At 34.9% G+C, this 17,711-nt stretch overlaps 2 protein-coding genes across 2 annotated transcripts; one reads left to right on the top strand and one right to left on the bottom strand.

The window, feature by feature from the left end:
* Positions 1-17: 17 nt before the first annotated feature.
* On the top strand, positions 18-2,466 carry LOC8275196 (aquaporin NIP1-2). The gene is made up of 5 exons (XM_002522228.4): positions 18-352; positions 696-920; positions 1,350-1,547; positions 1,769-1,830; positions 2,101-2,466. Exons 1-5 carry the CDS (start codon positions 233-235, stop codon positions 2,309-2,311), a joined length of 816 nt encoding a protein of 271 aa, XP_002522274.1. The 5' UTR covers positions 18-232; the 3' UTR covers positions 2,312-2,466.
* Positions 2,467-5,237: 2,771 nt separating this feature from the next.
* On the bottom strand, positions 5,238-7,674 carry LOC8275197 (seipin-2). The gene is made up of 2 exons (XM_015721172.3): positions 6,542-7,674; positions 5,238-5,844 (listed from the first exon to the last, which is right to left on the bottom strand). The coding sequence occupies exons 1-2, from the start codon at positions 7,568-7,570 to the stop codon at positions 5,365-5,367; spliced, it is 1,509 nt and encodes a 502-aa protein (XP_015576658.1). The 5' UTR covers positions 7,571-7,674; the 3' UTR covers positions 5,238-5,364.
* Between the last annotated feature and the right edge of the window lie 10,037 nt (positions 7,675-17,711).

The raw sequence follows: 17,711 nt of genomic DNA, 5'->3' as shown, positions 1-17,711 counted from the left end.
ATGAAAAAAGTCCAATTTCACTTTCTCTGTCTCCTTTGTTTTTGGATTCTTTTGTAACACCTATATAAATACTGGTCAGATCTTTCTTTTTTTCTTGCATACTTCATGAGTTGACAACACGGCTAACTAAGCAGAGATACAGAATTTTCTCTATTGAGAGCTTTATATATCCTGCTTGCTCACTGTTTGTTCCCAAGATTGTGTGTTTTTGTTCACTTGCAAATTACTGGCGATGGCTGAGATCTCAGGGAATGGTAATCATGGAGTTGTTTTGGATATTAAAGATGTTAATCCTCCGCCTTCTGCATCTAAAGATTCAGTCTTGAGCTTTTCTGTACCTTTCATGCAAAAGGTGATGACTTCATTATATAACCCCTCAGTTATTGTTTCTTTCTTTATTGTTTTTCCTTATTTTCTGTACCATTTTTCCTTTTTCTATAAGATTTGGCCTCAAAACTCACAGTAAAAGCATTTTTATTCAAACCCATGTCACAAAATTTGATTCTTTTGATTTCCATCCAAGAATTGTATTGTGGTTATGCAGTTGTTTTTGTCTAGGCTGCAAATGTAATTTTTTTTGGCTTAAAGGTGTTACCTTTTTCTCCAATTTTAAATCATATTGGCTAGTGTTTTGTTTGAAGAATTTGATTAGAATGAGCTATATAAAGTTTTGTGATTTTGAATTTGATATGCAGCTGATAGCTGAGATGGTCGGGACATACTTCTTGATATTTGCCGGATGTACATCTGTGGCGGTGAATCTGAACTTTGATAAGGTGGTGACACTTCCAGGAATATCAATAGTTTGGGGATTGGCTGTGATGGTGTTGGTTTACTCTGTTGGTCATATCTCTGGTGCCCATTTCAACCCTGCTGTCACCCTTGCTTTTGCCACCTGCAAGAGATTTCCTTGGAAACAGGTATAACAAATTAAACGAATTTGTTGAAAATTGGTGAACTGCACTTCTTGAACCTTGAGGTATAAGAAACCGTTGCAAATTGAAATTTGGTTTATTTTAATTTACTTGAATTGCTGATTAGTCAGCGATGGGAAGTATGTAAAAAAATGTAACATCAGCAGTTTGTGAATACTAAGTCCATTGTCTGACCCCTCGTAGAGCTTATAATGCGGGAAGTCGTGTGCTGAAGCATTAAGTTTTTTTTACTATGGACTTTGTTTTTCTGTTTTATAATCTATTATGTGTTACGAAGTGTAAAGAAAATCAGCTTTAGGAGTCTTCCATTACACTGATAATGATTTGAAATTGGTTTGATCAATCAAGCTCTGACAGAAGGCAATACACTCGTGTTCTGTTGTTGATTTTATTCTTCTTCTTTTAATCATACAGGTGCCTGCTTATATAGCATGCCAAGTAATTGGATCAACATTAGCTGCCGGAACAATTCGATTAATATTTACTGGCAAGCAAGATCACTTTACAGGAACAATGCCAGCAGGGTCAGATATGCAGTCATTTGTGGTCGAGTTCATAATCACATTCTATCTCATGTTTATCATATCTGGTGTCGCCACTGATAACCGAGCTGTAAGTATTGTTCTCCACCTAATTGTAAATTTTAAACTTGGAATGTAAAACTAATTTAGTATGTTTGTTTGGCTGATTGAGTTGCCAACTTATTGACCATTTGTATTAATTAAGCTGCCTAGTAAATTTCAAGAAAGTTGAATATATAATTGACATTATCTGTGTCCCAAGTGATATATAAATTCGAAATGGTTACATAATTTATTCTGTTGTTTATGCAGATTGGTGAACTTGCTGGCCTTGCAGTTGGCGCAACAGTTCTGCTTAATGTGATGTTTGCAGGGTATGAAACTAATTAAGCCGTACTTAGAATATGTAATTCATAAACAATAATCTATATTATCTAAACTATTGACTATTCATTGGCTAATAGCTTATCACGCAATATTCATTGATGATCACAATAATGTATATTTTTCTGCTTGGCGTGGTCAAGTCATGTACAAATTGTAAAATAAAATACATTCATATTGTTTTGCATCATTAAAACAAATTACCCATTAAGATAATGTTTCTGTATGCTGATGATGTATATGATTTTGGAATATTACAGGCCAATTTCAGGTGCATCAATGAACCCAGCAAGAAGCTTAGGACCGGCAATTGTATCACATAAATACAAAGGGCTATGGATATATATAGTATCTCCAACTCTTGGTGCTCAAGCAGGTGCATGGGTATATAACATGATTAGATACACAGATAAGCCATTGAGAGAGATCACAAAGAGTGCTTCTTTCCTCAAGAGCACAGGACGTGCTTGACACTTGACAGGAATGATTATTTGTGCTATGTCTTCTTCTTTTTCTTTGATGTAACTAAATCTATTGCAAGAAGGCATGTAATCTACACACTAGAAGGATGTTCTTTAATTTTTACCAGCTTAAATGGAATATATAAATATATCATATACTTTTCATCTCTATCTACTTAAATTTATTATGTACTGAATAATAAATTTATAACTCATTGAAAATGTAAAAGGATGGCAGTAACTGAGATAACTAAAGTGGGGACTTGTCTCAGATAAGTTCATCATTTCAATGTACATTTATTGGGTTCGTTAGTGGTGTGGTTGAGTGCTCAAAAATCAACGACAAGGACTCTAAAGAGAGGATCAGACATGTTCTTGCAGTTATACAACCTTTTATTTTTTTCTTCAGATAATTACTTCAATATATTGACTTACATGGTTTTCATTTAATTTTTTTTTTTCAACTGGATATATTGATCAAATTAAACGAACTTATTATTAAGTCGTGTGATTTTATCTAGAACAATAGCAGCGTTTCTGTCATCGTTATCATATGAAACCAAAAAAGTAGAAAAACATTGAGAAAAGATAAAGTTAAAAAAAGATCCATGTTGGTTATAAAGTTAATCGTGAAAGAAATAATAAGATACAAGTAAGAATTGCATCTGAAAATGGATAAGAATTGTTATGAAGATGGCATCATCCATTTGAAATGATAACCTTGCGAGATCAAGTCACATGGTTCATGTTTGGTAAACATAGTACAGCTTTTAAAAAGGTTGAATTTTTCTTGTCATCCAAACACATGAGTCTTGTTTTGCAGGGTCTAATGGAAAAGAGTTTGGTCCTTGTAAGTGGATATGTAGCAACATGGGCGGCTTGCTTCTCTCTATAGTTTTGTGTGGCTAAATGATTGTTTAAAACTTCACGGACAGATCATTGATTCAAATGACATTTATTATAAAAATGAATCATCCAAGAAAAGTAGGAGTGTAATTGATGTAGTATTGTTACAGCCCCAATATACACCTGGTTCTGAATGACTGAGAAAAGCTTCACCTTATTATTGTGTAAATAACTTGTACCACCCTTCCTGAAATTCTTGGCTATTTCCAAGTCCTGAAGTTGAATGTTCATTCAACATGACATCAGTCATGATTCCATTTGATATATATATTCTTATATGACATTTATAATGTATAAGCTGATAATTGTTTTCATGGTAAATCAATATATACACGTAATAAAGCAGATTCTAGATGTCCTATTAAAATAGTATAACACCTTTACGTATGAGTATCAAAATTAAGCTTAGAGTCGATTATTGTTAATCATCAATTTCCGCTATTGCTTCCTTACTTGCTACCATTATCATAAATATTATTCATTTTGAGTTAATCATTTGTATTTATTGTTCTTTATTTATCAGTACACCTATATTCTGCTTCTGAAAGAAAAGAAGATTGAAATTCATCACCATGGGAATCAAAAATTAAAATCCATAGTTTGATTAATTCTTTTTTTTTTTTTGTTTTACTTTTATACTAGAGAAATACTTCACAACCTATCAATATTTGTTTCAGTTCTCACTCACCTGATTTGACATATAATATATTTACTAAATTATTACTTAATATTTTAGAAGTAAAAGACAGTTTTATAAATATATCACACCAAACGAATAAAAATTGAGATAAATATTAATAATATCTTTAGCATTTTCCGACTATATAATATAGAGTTGCAAATTTTCAATCTCTCGCGATAAGTAATAAACCCATTAACATTGATAGATAATATATAGAAAGATTCAAACTTCTCTACTCGTAAAAAATGAAAATCAATGAGGCTACTCCCTAATGGTTTCATAATGCAACTGTTGAATATAAAATAATATTATTGATGTGATGAATTGAAATTGGCCGAGTAGAAGATGAGAAACCCACTTAAACAATTATTCTTTTGGACCTTCTAAAATGTTATGTCTGTGCTACTGGATCTACATCCCTTTATGTTGTGCAAATGATGGCCCTAACCAGTGCAATGGGTTGTTATATAAACGAAAGTCCACAGAATTAATGGAATTCAAAACGAAGGCAGCCCAAGAGAAACTATTGCTTCATAACAGGATACGTATAGTCTTTATCTTTTTGAGGTTGTTTTGGCTATGACAGCGTCTTTCTTTGAGGTAGTTCATTGCAAATAGAACATGAGACTCAATTCCAGAAACTGGAAAAATAAGGGGAGGGAGAAGAGAATCCCCTTGTTTTCTGCAAAGCCATAATGGCCCCAGAGTGTTTTCCACAATGTCTCGTCCAATAGCAAATAAAAACAACTTAAAAAGCTTAAATTAAAAACCTTCAATCCGTATGAAATATATTCATTCACTGATAGAATTAGAAATGATCCTCGTGCTTATTCGTGAATTTTGCAGAACCTGAAGACAGGAAAAAGAAAGAAAGAATTCTAGGAGATCACATCCAGCCCTTAACACAATTCTCTTTAGGACATTCCAGGATATGCATATAATCCACTTTCTTGTGATCACAAGAAACCAAAAATCAGGTTCCATTTAATAGCCAAACCTACACAGAAAACATGTTGAGTAAACTTGTAAATTGCCTGTAAAACTAAAATTTTAAATCCATTTAATATTTAATTTCCTTAGCAAGAAGGCTCAAAGCAGCAATACTACTCCATTAACATCCCTGGAGCTTCTGTCATATCCTTATTAATCTGTTCTTGAACCCATTTTCAGATAAAGGTAATTGCTAAGTACAACATTTTCACTCCATAATCTGACCACGACACCACTAATTAACTGAAATAACACCTAGCTGGTTATATTCAAATGCAAAAGAAAATCTTTCCACGTGTATATTGTTCATCAATTTTATCATTGGTTTGCAATAATATGTACAATATGGCACAGAATATTAAAGGAGGCAATTAAAATGACCTACCAAACATGAATGAATGTGGTACAAAGGATGGATTAGAGCATTTGCAGATTCAATCTACTTCCATCATTATCATCAGGTGCACAGGAACCTATACATCAACTTAACTTTGTGAAATTGCTGGCAGTGAGTTGCTGCCAGCAGGAACATTTCTTGACCTTGTTCTTGGAATAATTACAGGTCTACAACAGATTAGGGTAAACAATAACTGTATTGTAAATAACACCATGATGATCCATAAAAACAGGGTTTTCTTCCAACACCATATAAGCCTTTTGAACACAGGAAGCTCAGACTCAAGAATAAGGGATGCATCATATATTTCTGGGATGCCAGCTCCAGGACGATATTCAGCTCGTTGCTCAATTATCACTTTTAGGCAGGAAGTAGGCATGTCCATTTCTGTAAAACCTTGGATCTTCACCTTTAGAGTTTGAGATTCAGACATGTAGCCAGTGACCAGAGGAGCAACCTTAAAGAAAGTCAATAGGACACGAATAGGTCCACTTATGAATTTTAACATGCAAGGTTGTCTTTTGCTGGAAAGAACTTTGCCATCAGCAGCCAGGAAGTCTATCCGGACCTTCAAAAGATCATCAAAGTAAATCAGGTAAGTATGGTTATATCATCAATCTTAATAAATAAAAAGAAAATTAAAAACATGTATTTAAATCATTAAAGTCATGTTATCAAGAGAACAACCGGAAAATGCACAGAATAGTGCTAACTATAGTTGAAAAGAAAGTAACAACACTTCCAACCTAAATAGATATCTTCTACATCCTTATCAAATTTTGAAACCATTCATATTAGAAATATTTCAATTTTCTAGACCACATATCAGTCTGAATCGTTTGCAGTAGCAGAAATGTTTCTGTAGATAGAGCACAATTAAACATTGTACATTACTTAATTAAGAAGCACTTTTCTTTCTCTTTATAGGTCCTTGCTAATTGTTAGTGTCTCTACCAACTCTGGGATAAAACTATGCCTTTCTCAAACACTTGCTTCTTACAACCACCAAGAGACTTCCATCTTGAATTGTCAGCAAGATATTATTTTAACAAGTAACTAAACACCAGTTGGAGCAAGGAACTAGTTTTTCCTTCACAAGATTACAAATTACAAGAGCCAAAAACAAACAAAATTCAGATTACACAACAAATTTTGCACTCACATGGCTACTTAGTAATCACACATCAACATATAAATTGCAAAATAATAACAACCAAATAGCATCCAAAATATGGCAAATTCCACTACAAGAATTGAAGTATCACCTGAAAAATCCCAAGATTTCTGTTATATCCAGATTCTGGCAACGTTAATATAATATTTGCTTGCAACTTATGATTAGGAGGTATAATCCGCGGTCCCAAACTCTGCTCTTCACAGTTTACACCACAAGCAATACCACCACAAGACATTATAGGCACAAATGCAGCAGGACTATTCTGTGTATAATCAAAATCCAATTGATCCTTTATCTCTACTGGATTCTCCACCAAATATCTCATAAAAAACCCACTAACCACAATAGAAGAAACCAACAATCCACACAAAATGACACAAACATAACAAGACCAGAACATTCCACAACCAAATCTCAACAATAGTTTCCACATCGACTTTTGCTCCTTTAACCAATCAATTATCAATGGACTAAAGAACCCACTAATCAAATTCCATAAGTAAACCAACTTCTGGATTAAAAACCCCCTAGAACGCCTCATAACTACAAATGGATCAATAACAAACATATAGAAACAATATAAACCCCATATAGGAAAAGTAATAAAATTAACAAATAAATTAAATTGAAGCCCAATTGCCTTGATCACCAAAACAGCTAAAGATTCAAGCAAATTTGCATCACCCGTTATCGAATCACCAACTCGGGCTTCAATCTGCTTGTCATTGTCAACTTTAACTGAGTCAACTCGCTCACGATTCCGCCGAGTTGACTCAGATGTGTCTAAATTTTTTTCATTTTCTTTCAGATCACGAGAAAGTGGGTGCCTTTTTTTCTCTTTACTATTATATCGTGTTCTGGAGTCATTAGTGTGAGTAATGTCTGAGCTGATACACGACGATTCCGGACGGGAATCTTTCAATCCGGTGGTGCAGGAGATTCCACGGCGGCGACGAAGAGTGGTGGTGGACGTAGATGAAACTTCCGGTGAGGGGTCACAGAGAGTGGAATCTGACGTGGATTGACTTGATTGGTCTCTAACATTGCAATCATAAATTGGGAATTCTTCAAGGGCGTCGAAAAAACAATCTTCGTCGTTTTGATTTAACGAGTCCATTGATAGAACTTTGAGCGATGAATTGACGTTAGGGTTAGGGTTTCATAATTGTGTGCGCGTGTTTTGTTATCCTTTAAACGGTAAAGAAAGGAACTTTGGATGATAAAAGTTTCATGGATGACGTGGAGGTTGTGGGTCTACTTTATCCATGCGTCATCAGCTCAACCGTAAGACATAACAAATTGATAATCTTTCAAAATTGTTGGGTCAATAATTGTTTGATAGCTGGCATAATAGTCTTCGTAACTTTATTTTAATTTTGGTTTATTATTTAATAATGAAATATTATATAGGTGTTTCTGTCACTTTGGTTTGGCTTGGAATCGCTTTCAAGCTGAATCAGCCTTTGGATTATTTGGTGGGTTCACATCAGAAGTGTACTGATCCTATTTGATGTATATGAACAAAATCAAGAAAAGCGTGAATTTCATACTCAATATGATGAGTAAAAATATTTATTAATTAATGGATTAGAATTACGAAAGTATTTTCAAACAACTTTAAAACTTTAAACAACAAATGAATGAAATTACAATAATGTGGAACCAACCATGAATAGGACATGCTTATGTAAATATATTTTTCTAAAATAATTAAAAAATACCATAAATTTTAGAAATTGTATTTTCAAAATTAACTGAAAGCATGAATTTTTTAACTTATAATTTTAAAAAAATTTGAAAATAAAAATAAAAATTGTTTTAAATAAATTTTTAATTAAAATTATTTTATTGTATCATCATTTTGGCAATCTTTCTTTTCGCAAACTTTAGATCAATAGTTGATTAGCGATTTGCGAAATTAAGTTTAATATTATTACAAGTGTTAAAGGAGGATTATTTTTAAGACTACCTATTGGTTTCTTTGGGGTCTTTGAAATGGTTCTTTATTTGATGAGGATTTTCATCTTCCTCGAGCCCCTACAATCATGATTATAGCAAGGCATCTTGCTTTGCTTTTGTCTATACTAATAAGGAGTTAGGTAAACATGTCAGCTATGAGATTTGATAGTCGAGACCTTCTCATAGATTTTCAAGGTTAGTATTGATAGCTCTTTGAAGCCTCAGAGTGTGAAAGCTAGCACAAGATGTCTTCTTCGTGATGATCAAGGGTGTTGGTCATTTAGTTTTACATCTGCAGTATGCTTGCAGTGGAGTTGTGGGGTGTTATTTATAGTTTTCGTCTTGCTTGGTTGAGTAATCATAAGCAAATTCTAATTAATGTTTATAATAAGCTGGTTATGGATATGCTGTCAAAAAAGGTTGCTCTCTATAGACAGTATCATAAGATTGCTCTCTATAAATAGTATCATACTTTTTACTTTGAGATATACCTTTTGCTCTAAGATAGTCAGGATGCTTGGGATTGGACAATTGAAATTAATCGTTCCTTTAGGGAAGCCAACAGGTGTGCTGATTGTCTCGCTAACATGGTTAAATCCTTTGCTCTTGGTCATCACATGTTTCAAGACTCGCTAGCTCAGATTATAGAGCTGCTGTCTCAAAACAATATTGCGATCCCTTTTTCTAGAATTTGCCCTATTAATATAATTTAGGCTTGTTTAGCCTCTATTTCATATAAAAGAAATTATTTTTAAAACTAAAATTTGGTATAAATCAACATTTAGAACACTTTTTCTAACTTCTAATAGATAATCATATTAGAAATTATTATATAAAATTATTTTAAAATAAAACAAATTAATATAAAACCTCATTGCAATAAATCCAAAAGGTTACAGAACTTAAAAATTAAAATTATAAAATTTAGGATATAATAGTTAAAAAATTAAATTAAAAAATTTAAAAATGTTAATTCTTTAACATGTTAAAATTCATTGGAACTTAGAGAATCATATAACAAATTTGAAAATTTAAAGTTCTAATTATCCTGAAATGAAGTTAAATGGCTCAATTACAAAAAGAAAAAAGAAAAAAAGAAAAGCTCAAATATCTGTTTTGTATTTTATTTTTCTTTTATATTTAAACATGATTGTGAAATGATAGTCAGATACTTGGCATTTAACATTATTTCATCGAGAAATGCGTTCGTAAAAGAACAGTACTCTGGAAGAAAGAGTATTATACTATCGCCAAATTCTGATACTAGATTCAAGGCCTAAAATTGATAGCTGGAGAACATTCTGGTGAAATTCAATCTTAAGTGTTTTTATATTAGATTTGATCGAAGAATATTAATCAATCAAAAATCAATTCATCCTCTTATGTCCACTGGCTTCTCTACCGGATACCTCATCAAAAACCCATTAACCATAATTACCACAAACCAACCAGTCCATACAAATTCTCCACCTAAATCTCTGCAGCGCCTCATAACTCCAAATGGATCAATAACAAGCATATTCAACCTCATCATCTAGGAAAACTAATACTAAAATTTAACAAATTGAGTTCAATTGTAATCTAATTGCCCATTACCAAATCAGCTAAGAACTTCAAGCAATTTCGCATCACCCATCAAAAACAGAATAACGAGTATTGATCTCAATCGGAGTATCAACAGTCTTATTATCAGAAAGGCGAGCATGCTTAAAAATATCAAAGATATACTTATATTGAGAAAGAAGATATCCTTTTGGAGAGAAAACAACTTCAATACCCAAGAAGTAACAAAGGGGATCCAAGTCCTTTATAGTAAAACAACGAGTTAGTTCGGACTTCAACATACTAATCCCACCTGTAATAATCATATCATTAACATATAGAGAGAGTAAAATTTGACCAGCCGAAGTACTTTTGACAAACAATGCAGAATCATGGTTGCTAGGATGAAAGAAAAGTGAAGTAATCATAGTAGAAAACTTCTCAAACCAGGCGTGAGGAGCCTGTTTGAGACCATAAAGGGCCTTTCTAAGTTTGCAAACTTCACCAGGATGATGATCAAGACTAGGAGGAGGAACCATATAAACTTCTTTGTGAAGGTCGCCATTCAAAAAGGTATTTTTAACATCCATTTGGGTTATATCCCAATGGCGAACAGAAGCAACAACAATAAGAGTTCGAACTGCAGTCATTTCAGCAACGGGAGCAAAAGTCTCCTCATAATCCAGACCATATTCCTAAGAATAACCCTTAGCCACTAAACGAGCTTTATATATTTCAATAGATCCATCAGACTTAGTTTTAATCTTATAGACCCAACGAGAACCAATAGCATGTTTACCTACAGGGAGGGACACTAAATCCCAAGTATGGGTTTGATGAAGAGCGGTTAGCTCCTCAGCTATAGCACGCTGCCAAAGAGGATCAAGAATTGCTTCTTTAAAAGATAAAGGCTCAGAAAGATGATGAATAAAAGCTAGAAAAGAAACAAATGAACTTGAATAACAAGAATAATCAAAGTCAGATTGTTTAGTGAACTTACGATTTCGTACAGGATAGCAAGGTTCGATAATATCCGCAATCTTAGGAGATGATTGGGTAAAATATATAATAGAAGGGCCAACAGAAGTATCAGGAATGCCAACAAAGGGTAGCTCATTAATGTCAGTAGCAAAAAAGTCAATGTGGATAAGATCATACATAAATATACTGTGAGGACGGTTAAGAATTGCAAAATAACTTATGACTGACTAGATCAAAACAACGATACATTTTTTATCCTGCACCATAACCAAGAAAGACACATATAGTAGATCGAGATGTTAAGTTACTGCGTTCAACATGAGGAAGAAGAACAAAACATGTAGAACCAAAGATACGAAGAGAAGAATAATCTAGAGGAAGATCATATAATCTTTCATAGGAAGACAAGGCAAAATTATGAGAAGTAGAAATTCTGTTAATTAAATGAACAGAAGTAAAAACTCCCTTCCCCCAAAATTCACTAGGAACACTAACAGACAACAAAAGTGATCGTGCAGTCTCAAGAATGTGCCTATGTTTTCTTTCAGCAACTCCATTTTATTCAAGAGTTTCAGTGCAAGAAGTTTGGTAAAGTATACCATCTAAAGCAAGCAGATCTTTAAAAGCATGAGAAGTATACTCTCCCCCTAAATCACATCTAAAACATTTAATAACAGATGAATGTTGGATTTTCACAAGAGATTGAAATTCATTATAAATGCCAAAAAAGGCTTAACGACATTTCATAAGATAAATCCAACAATAAGGAATGCAATCATCAATAAAAGATACATAATAACGAGAACCCCCTTTTGTAGAAATAGGAGAGGGTCTCCAACATCAGAATGAATAAGATCAAAAGGAGCAACAGATATAGTAATGCTTTTAGGAAAAGGCAATGAAGTAAACTTTGCTACTTTACAACCACTGCAATAAAAAATATCATGATTTTTCAAATTTCCTAAAGCTCTTGTAGAAACTAAAAATTGCAAATGAGACACAGAGACATGACTAAGGCTAGAATGCCACAAATAAAACATAGATGAAGAAGGACTCAAATGAAAGGATGACAAATTCACACTAGGAACAGCTGCCGCAGTATAAGGAGTTTTGAGCTGATCCAATACATAAAGTCCTCATTCTCTATGGCTGATCCCAATCACCTTATGAGAATTTGGATCCTGAACATAACAAGCAGAAGAAGAAAAAGAGACTGAGCATCCAGTATCACATATTTGGCCAACATAAGCAAGATTCAAAGCAAAACTAGGAATGTGATAGACATTAGATAAAGACAGAGAAGATGTAATAACTGAACCAACACCTTGCAATGACATAGGTGTACCACTAGCACTCGTAACAGGGACTGAAACTTTAGGGGTTAGGGAAGTAAATGATGAAAACTTCGGTGACATATGGTTTGAAGCACCAGAATCTAAAATCCAAGAGGAATGGGATATACCTGAAGGACTAGATGACAAACCTATTTGAGAGGAAGCAGACATGGCATGAGACTGACATGTAAGGAACTGCTGAAACTACTCAATCATTGATGGGTCCAAGGAGGAGGTTGATAGTGCATTGTGAGGACGAGGTAGAAGAGGAGGTCCATTGTGGAGAGGCGGTGGCCGATAAGGCCACTGATGAGACTACTGCTATTGCTGCTGCTTTCCTCTGCCCAATTTCGGACACTGAGATTTCCAATGACCTTTTTAATTACAGAACCCACATTCATCAAGAATAACAGATCCATATGGCCTGAACTGAGACTTAAAGTTTGATAGGGAAGGCATGGCAAAAACATATGGAGTAGAAGCTGAAGAAACCTCTTTTATAACCGAAGGCTTCAGATGAATTTCTTCAGTCAAAAGCTCACTAACAATATAGTCAACAAAAGGCCGTGGATGACGATTGCAAAATAGACCCGCGAAGTCCTTCAAACTCATCACGAATGGCCATTAAAAACTGTACCAACCTCTACTCCTCTCTTCATGCAATATAAGCCCCAAAGGCTCGTGATTCAACAGATTTTGTGAGAGCCAATTGATCCCACAAATCTGTCATAGCATCATAAAATTCTTGAATACTCATATTTTTCTACTGAACAGCACGAATGTCAAATTTCAACTAGTATTGTTTTGCAAAATTAGACTGTGTGTACAGTCTAGCTAGATGATCCCAAACCTCCTTAGCTGTCTCATATTTTGCTATCAGGATACCTATCGAATGCTTAACATAATTATTGATCCAAGTAATGATTATTTATCTAATAATGCCATATAGTCCATCACCGCGCCATCTTGAGGCTTAACAGAAGCACCCGAAATATATCCCCACTTTCGTTTACCTTTCAGAAAATTTTTCATCATATAACTCCAATATGCATAATTTTTACCATCTAATTGAACACTAACTTCTTGAAGCGAATCATCTCTAACTTCAGCCATAACAGAAAAGAAACAAAATTTTGACCCAAATCAACTATGATCAATTACCCAAAGCATAGAGAAATACAACAATCAAGAAATCATCACAATACAAGATAACCCACAAACAAGAAAAGTAATCAAAACAAGCTCAGAAGAAGACCAAGTTACCGATGAAGATTTACATAATCTCCATAAAAAAATGAATACTGCAAACGAAAGCTCCTGTACACAGACTCGTCAATGGCTAACAACACTTGCTGCTGCGACAAACGCGTTAATGGCCAACGACACCAGCTGCTGCGACAGACGCATCGTGGTTACTACTGCTGCTGGGTCTCGAGCTGTTGGGTCGTGGTTAATGTTGCTTCTGGGTCTCGACCTCTGCTGGGTCATGGTGTCGAGTTACTGCTGCTGCTGGGTCGGTGACCTACTGTTGGGTCTCAAGCTGTTGGGTCGTGGTTACTGCTGTTTTCCTCTGCTTCTGGGTCTTGTCCTTAAAGCATTAATAGGTTTCTAGAAAATTACTCTTAGTACACTGCATTACTGTTGATGGATCTAGTATATCCTTTACAAGGAGGAGATGAGTTTGTTACAACAAAATAATAACATAAAATATATGATAGTTACTTGAAGATTATATTTACAAAAGATAATAACAGACTAACAAATATATGACTAGCTGTTAGTTGACTTGGTAGCTATTGATGGATTTAGTAGATCCTTAACACGCCCCCACAAGATTGAGGCTCTATTGGAGACTCTGATCTTGGAGCGAAGAATAGTAAATTGGTGACGACTCAAGGCTTTGGTGAGGACATCTGTAAGTTGATCTTTTATGGAAATGTGATGAACATGAAGTTTGCCATTTGCTACACATTCCCGAACAAAATGATAATCAAGTGAAACATGCTTCATTTGTGAATGAAAGACTGGATTGGCACAAAGAGAGGTAGCATTTGTGTTGTCACAAAACAAGGAAGGAGGTTTGGGCAGTTTGATTCCCAACTCTTGAAGAAGATTTTGAATCCATAATATATCAACAGTGGTGTTGGCTATTGCTTTATATTTCGCTTCCGAGGATGAGCGTGAAACAGTCTTTTGATGGCTAGATTTTCAAGAGATAGCATTAGAGCCTAGGTAGATGAGATAAGCTATAGTAGAGCGACCATCATCACGATTACCACCCCAGTCTGAGTCACTAGAGGCTCGTAATTGCAAAGGAGTTCCTTTATGCAAGTAGAGGCCATGAAAAATAGTGTTTTTCAGATAACGAAGAACTCGTTCCAATGCTGTCCAATGTAGTTCAGTAGGTGAATGCATATACTGAGAAAGGCGATTGACGGCAAATGATACATCTAGACGAGTGAGAGACATGTATTGTAGACCATTAACCAGTTTTCTATAAGGAGTAGGATCAATGGAGGCCAAACCATCTTTAAGTAACAAAGGTGTTGTGGTACACATGGGAGTAGTAACTTCTTTAGCGCCAGCCATTGAGAATGATTCAAGAAGATTAGCAATATGCCGATATTGAGACAGGAAAAGACCAGTAGGTGTGTGAATCACCTCAACACCCAAAGATTGATGAAGTATGCCAAGATCTTTCAGAGAGAATCTGCAGCCAAGTTGTGAGACAAAAAATTTGAGAAATTTGTCATTGTTACCAGTTAGAACTATATCATCAACATAGACCAAAAAATAGAGACAAATACCAGCCATATTATAAATGAACAGTGAAAAGTCTGCTACTGAATTTTTAAAACCAAACTGAAGAAGAAAACGCTTAAGCTCTTGGTACCAAGCTCTAGGAGCCTGCTTGAGGCCATACAAAGCTTTCTTTAACTTACAGACGTGATTGGGAAGAGAAGAATGAATGAAACCAGGTTGCTAAACCATATAAACATCATCAACAAGAGTTCCTTGAAGAAAGGCATTATTAATATCCAACTGACGAAGTTTCCATCCATAAGCAAGAGTTGAGCTAAGAATCAAGTGGATTGTAGTTGGTTTGGACATGAGGCTAAATGTCTCAGAGTAATCTAACCCTGGACATTGATGATATCCTTTGGTGACAAGTCGGGCTTTATACTTAGCAATTGTTCCATCCATATTTTTTTTATACGAAAAATCCAATGACAGCCAACGCGATTCTGATTTTCTCGTGGTACAAGATCCCAAGTGTCATTGTGTAGAAGTACATCAAACTCATCTGACATAGCAGCATGACATTTCTCATCTTTCATTACTTTGAATAAATTCGTAAGTTCAAGAGTGGAAGGAATTGGATGAGAAGTGACGTGATTCATAAATTTTGAATTGAAATATTTTGAGTTTTGTGTGCGAGTATGTGAAGGCCGAAGATTATAAGGACGTGGTTGAGGAGAAGAGTAAGAAGAGGAAGGGGAATGTGGAGATGAGTTTACTGTTGTGGTAGTCGTTGTTGAGTTGGAAGAGGATGAAGTAACGTCATTAGTTGGATTTGGAGGTGGATTATGTATGGGAGTCTTTAGGAATGGGAATCATAGTAGTTGGATTCAGATGAAGAGAAGTAGATAGAGATGAAAAAGTATTACTTACAGGGATGTCTACACATAGAGATTCCAATGCTGGCAAGGAGTCTTTTTTATGGCTATTACTATCCTGCATGGGAAAAATATGTTCAATAAATCTGACATGACGTGAGATGTAAGTCTTTTTGGAAATGGGATCAAAACAGATGTAGGCAGATTGACTTGTGGAGTAACCAAGAAAAATACATGGTGCGGATCGTGTTTGAAGTTTGGAAGTATTGTAAAGTCGCAGCCAAGGGTAGCATAAACATCCGAAGATTTTGAGGTGAGAATAAAATGGATTGCGATGAAATAACTTTTGAAAGGGTGACTCAAACTTAAGGACTGAAGTTGGGAGGCGATTGATCAAGTAAACAGCTGTTTGAATAGCATATGACTAGTATGAAATAGGAAGGGATGCAGTATGAAGAAGAGCTAGACCTGTTTCGACAATGTGACAATGACGTCTTTCTAATGTTCCATTATGTTCAGGTGTGTATGGAGGCGTTTTGAAATGCGAGACACCATGAGAGTTTAAAATGGGTGCGAGAGAAAGATATTCTCCACCATTATCTGTGTAAGTAGAGATAATTGAATGTTGAAAAAAAAAATTCCACCAGTAACTTGAATTGAGGAAACAAAATAGCAACATCAGATTTTTTTTTCATTGGATAAAGCCAAATATATTTGCTATAGTGATCAACAAATATTAAATAATACCGAAAACCGTCAATGGATGTATTAGTAGGACCCCAAACATCAGAGCAAATTAATTCTAGAGGTTTAGAGCTGTGAAGAGAGTTTTCAGAAAATGGTAATTTATGACTTTTATTTAAAGCACAAGAAGTACAATGAAATTTGGAGTCTGACAATGAATTGAACTTCAAATCACTAGAATGAAAAATTGAACGAATAATAGGAGGAGCTGGATGGCCTAAGCGTTTGTACCACTCATCAAGTTGAGATTTTATGGTGTGATGAACTTGAGGATTTATTGAACTAGGGATGCAATAAACATCATTAATTTTCTCCCTGCGAAGCATTTTCGCCCCCGTGCGCAAATCCTTGACATGAAAATGAAAGGGAAAAAATTCAAGTGAGACATTATTCGTTTGACAAAATTTAGAAATAGAGATTAAATTATTTTGAATAGATGGTGCACAAAGAATATTATCCAAAGCAAATGTAGTGTTATTATGAGTAATTCTGGTGTTGCCAATATGAGATATCCGCAAACCTGAACCATCACTGATATTGAGTTCATCTGGACCACCGTAATCTGAAAATTGTTGCAGATTATTCACATCTCTAGTAACATGGTGAGATGCGCCAGTGTCGAACAACCATTGTTGAGATGAAGGCCTGTTAAGAGATGTCATGTTGACAGTAGGTTGAGATACTTGATCACGTGGTGTAGAGCGAGTCTGCACATTGTTGTTTCAAAGAAATCGAGCTAGTTTACGACACTCATGAGTTTGATGACCCAGTATCTCACAGTAATTGCAAAAGAATACTGATGAATTTGGAGACTTATTTGAACGAGGTGAATTCCAATTAGAGCAGCTATTGGAGGTGGATGAGTTTTGGTTTCTGTAGTTGGTGTTCCATGTGTGGCGATTGGAGTTTTGGTTGGAGCAAGAGTCCCATGGACGATCTTGATTTGAGTGACGAGTTACATGATTAGCTGTTGCCAGGGTGATGGATGGATCTGTGAGTGTTTTAGGTTTATTTTCTCGTTCAAAAGCCTCCAACTTATCAAACAATTCATCAAAGGTGATTGGATTATCATGCAAGCGGG

The sequence above is a fragment of the Ricinus communis genome, chromosome 5 (assembly GCF_019578655.1).
Source record: "Ricinus communis isolate WT05 ecotype wild-type chromosome 5, ASM1957865v1, whole genome shotgun sequence".
In the NCBI taxonomy this organism is placed as follows: domain Eukaryota; kingdom Viridiplantae; phylum Streptophyta; class Magnoliopsida; order Malpighiales; family Euphorbiaceae; genus Ricinus; species Ricinus communis.
The sequence above is the reverse complement of the archived record's forward strand: the minus strand, read 5'-3'. Positions and strand labels throughout refer to the sequence as shown.

Excerpts from the sequence above, each read along its gene's own strand:
- LOC8275197 (XM_015721172.3), bottom strand. The coding sequence starts at position 7,570 with ATGGACTCGTTAAATCAAAACGACGAAGATTGTTTTTTCGACGCCCTT. Across the intron at positions 5,845-6,541 it reads GAAATCTTGGGATTTTTCAG|GTCCGGATAGACTTCCTGGC; the intron begins GTGATACTTCAA and ends GATCTTTTGAAG.
- LOC8275196 (XM_002522228.4), top strand. The coding sequence starts at position 233 with ATGGCTGAGATCTCAGGGAATGGTAATCATGGAGTTGTTTTGGATATT. Across the intron at positions 1,548-1,768 it reads TCGCCACTGATAACCGAGCT|ATTGGTGAACTTGCTGGCCT; the intron begins GTAAGTATTGTT and ends TTGTTTATGCAG. Across the intron at positions 1,831-2,100 it reads CTTAATGTGATGTTTGCAGG|GCCAATTTCAGGTGCATCAA; the intron begins GTATGAAACTAA and ends GGAATATTACAG.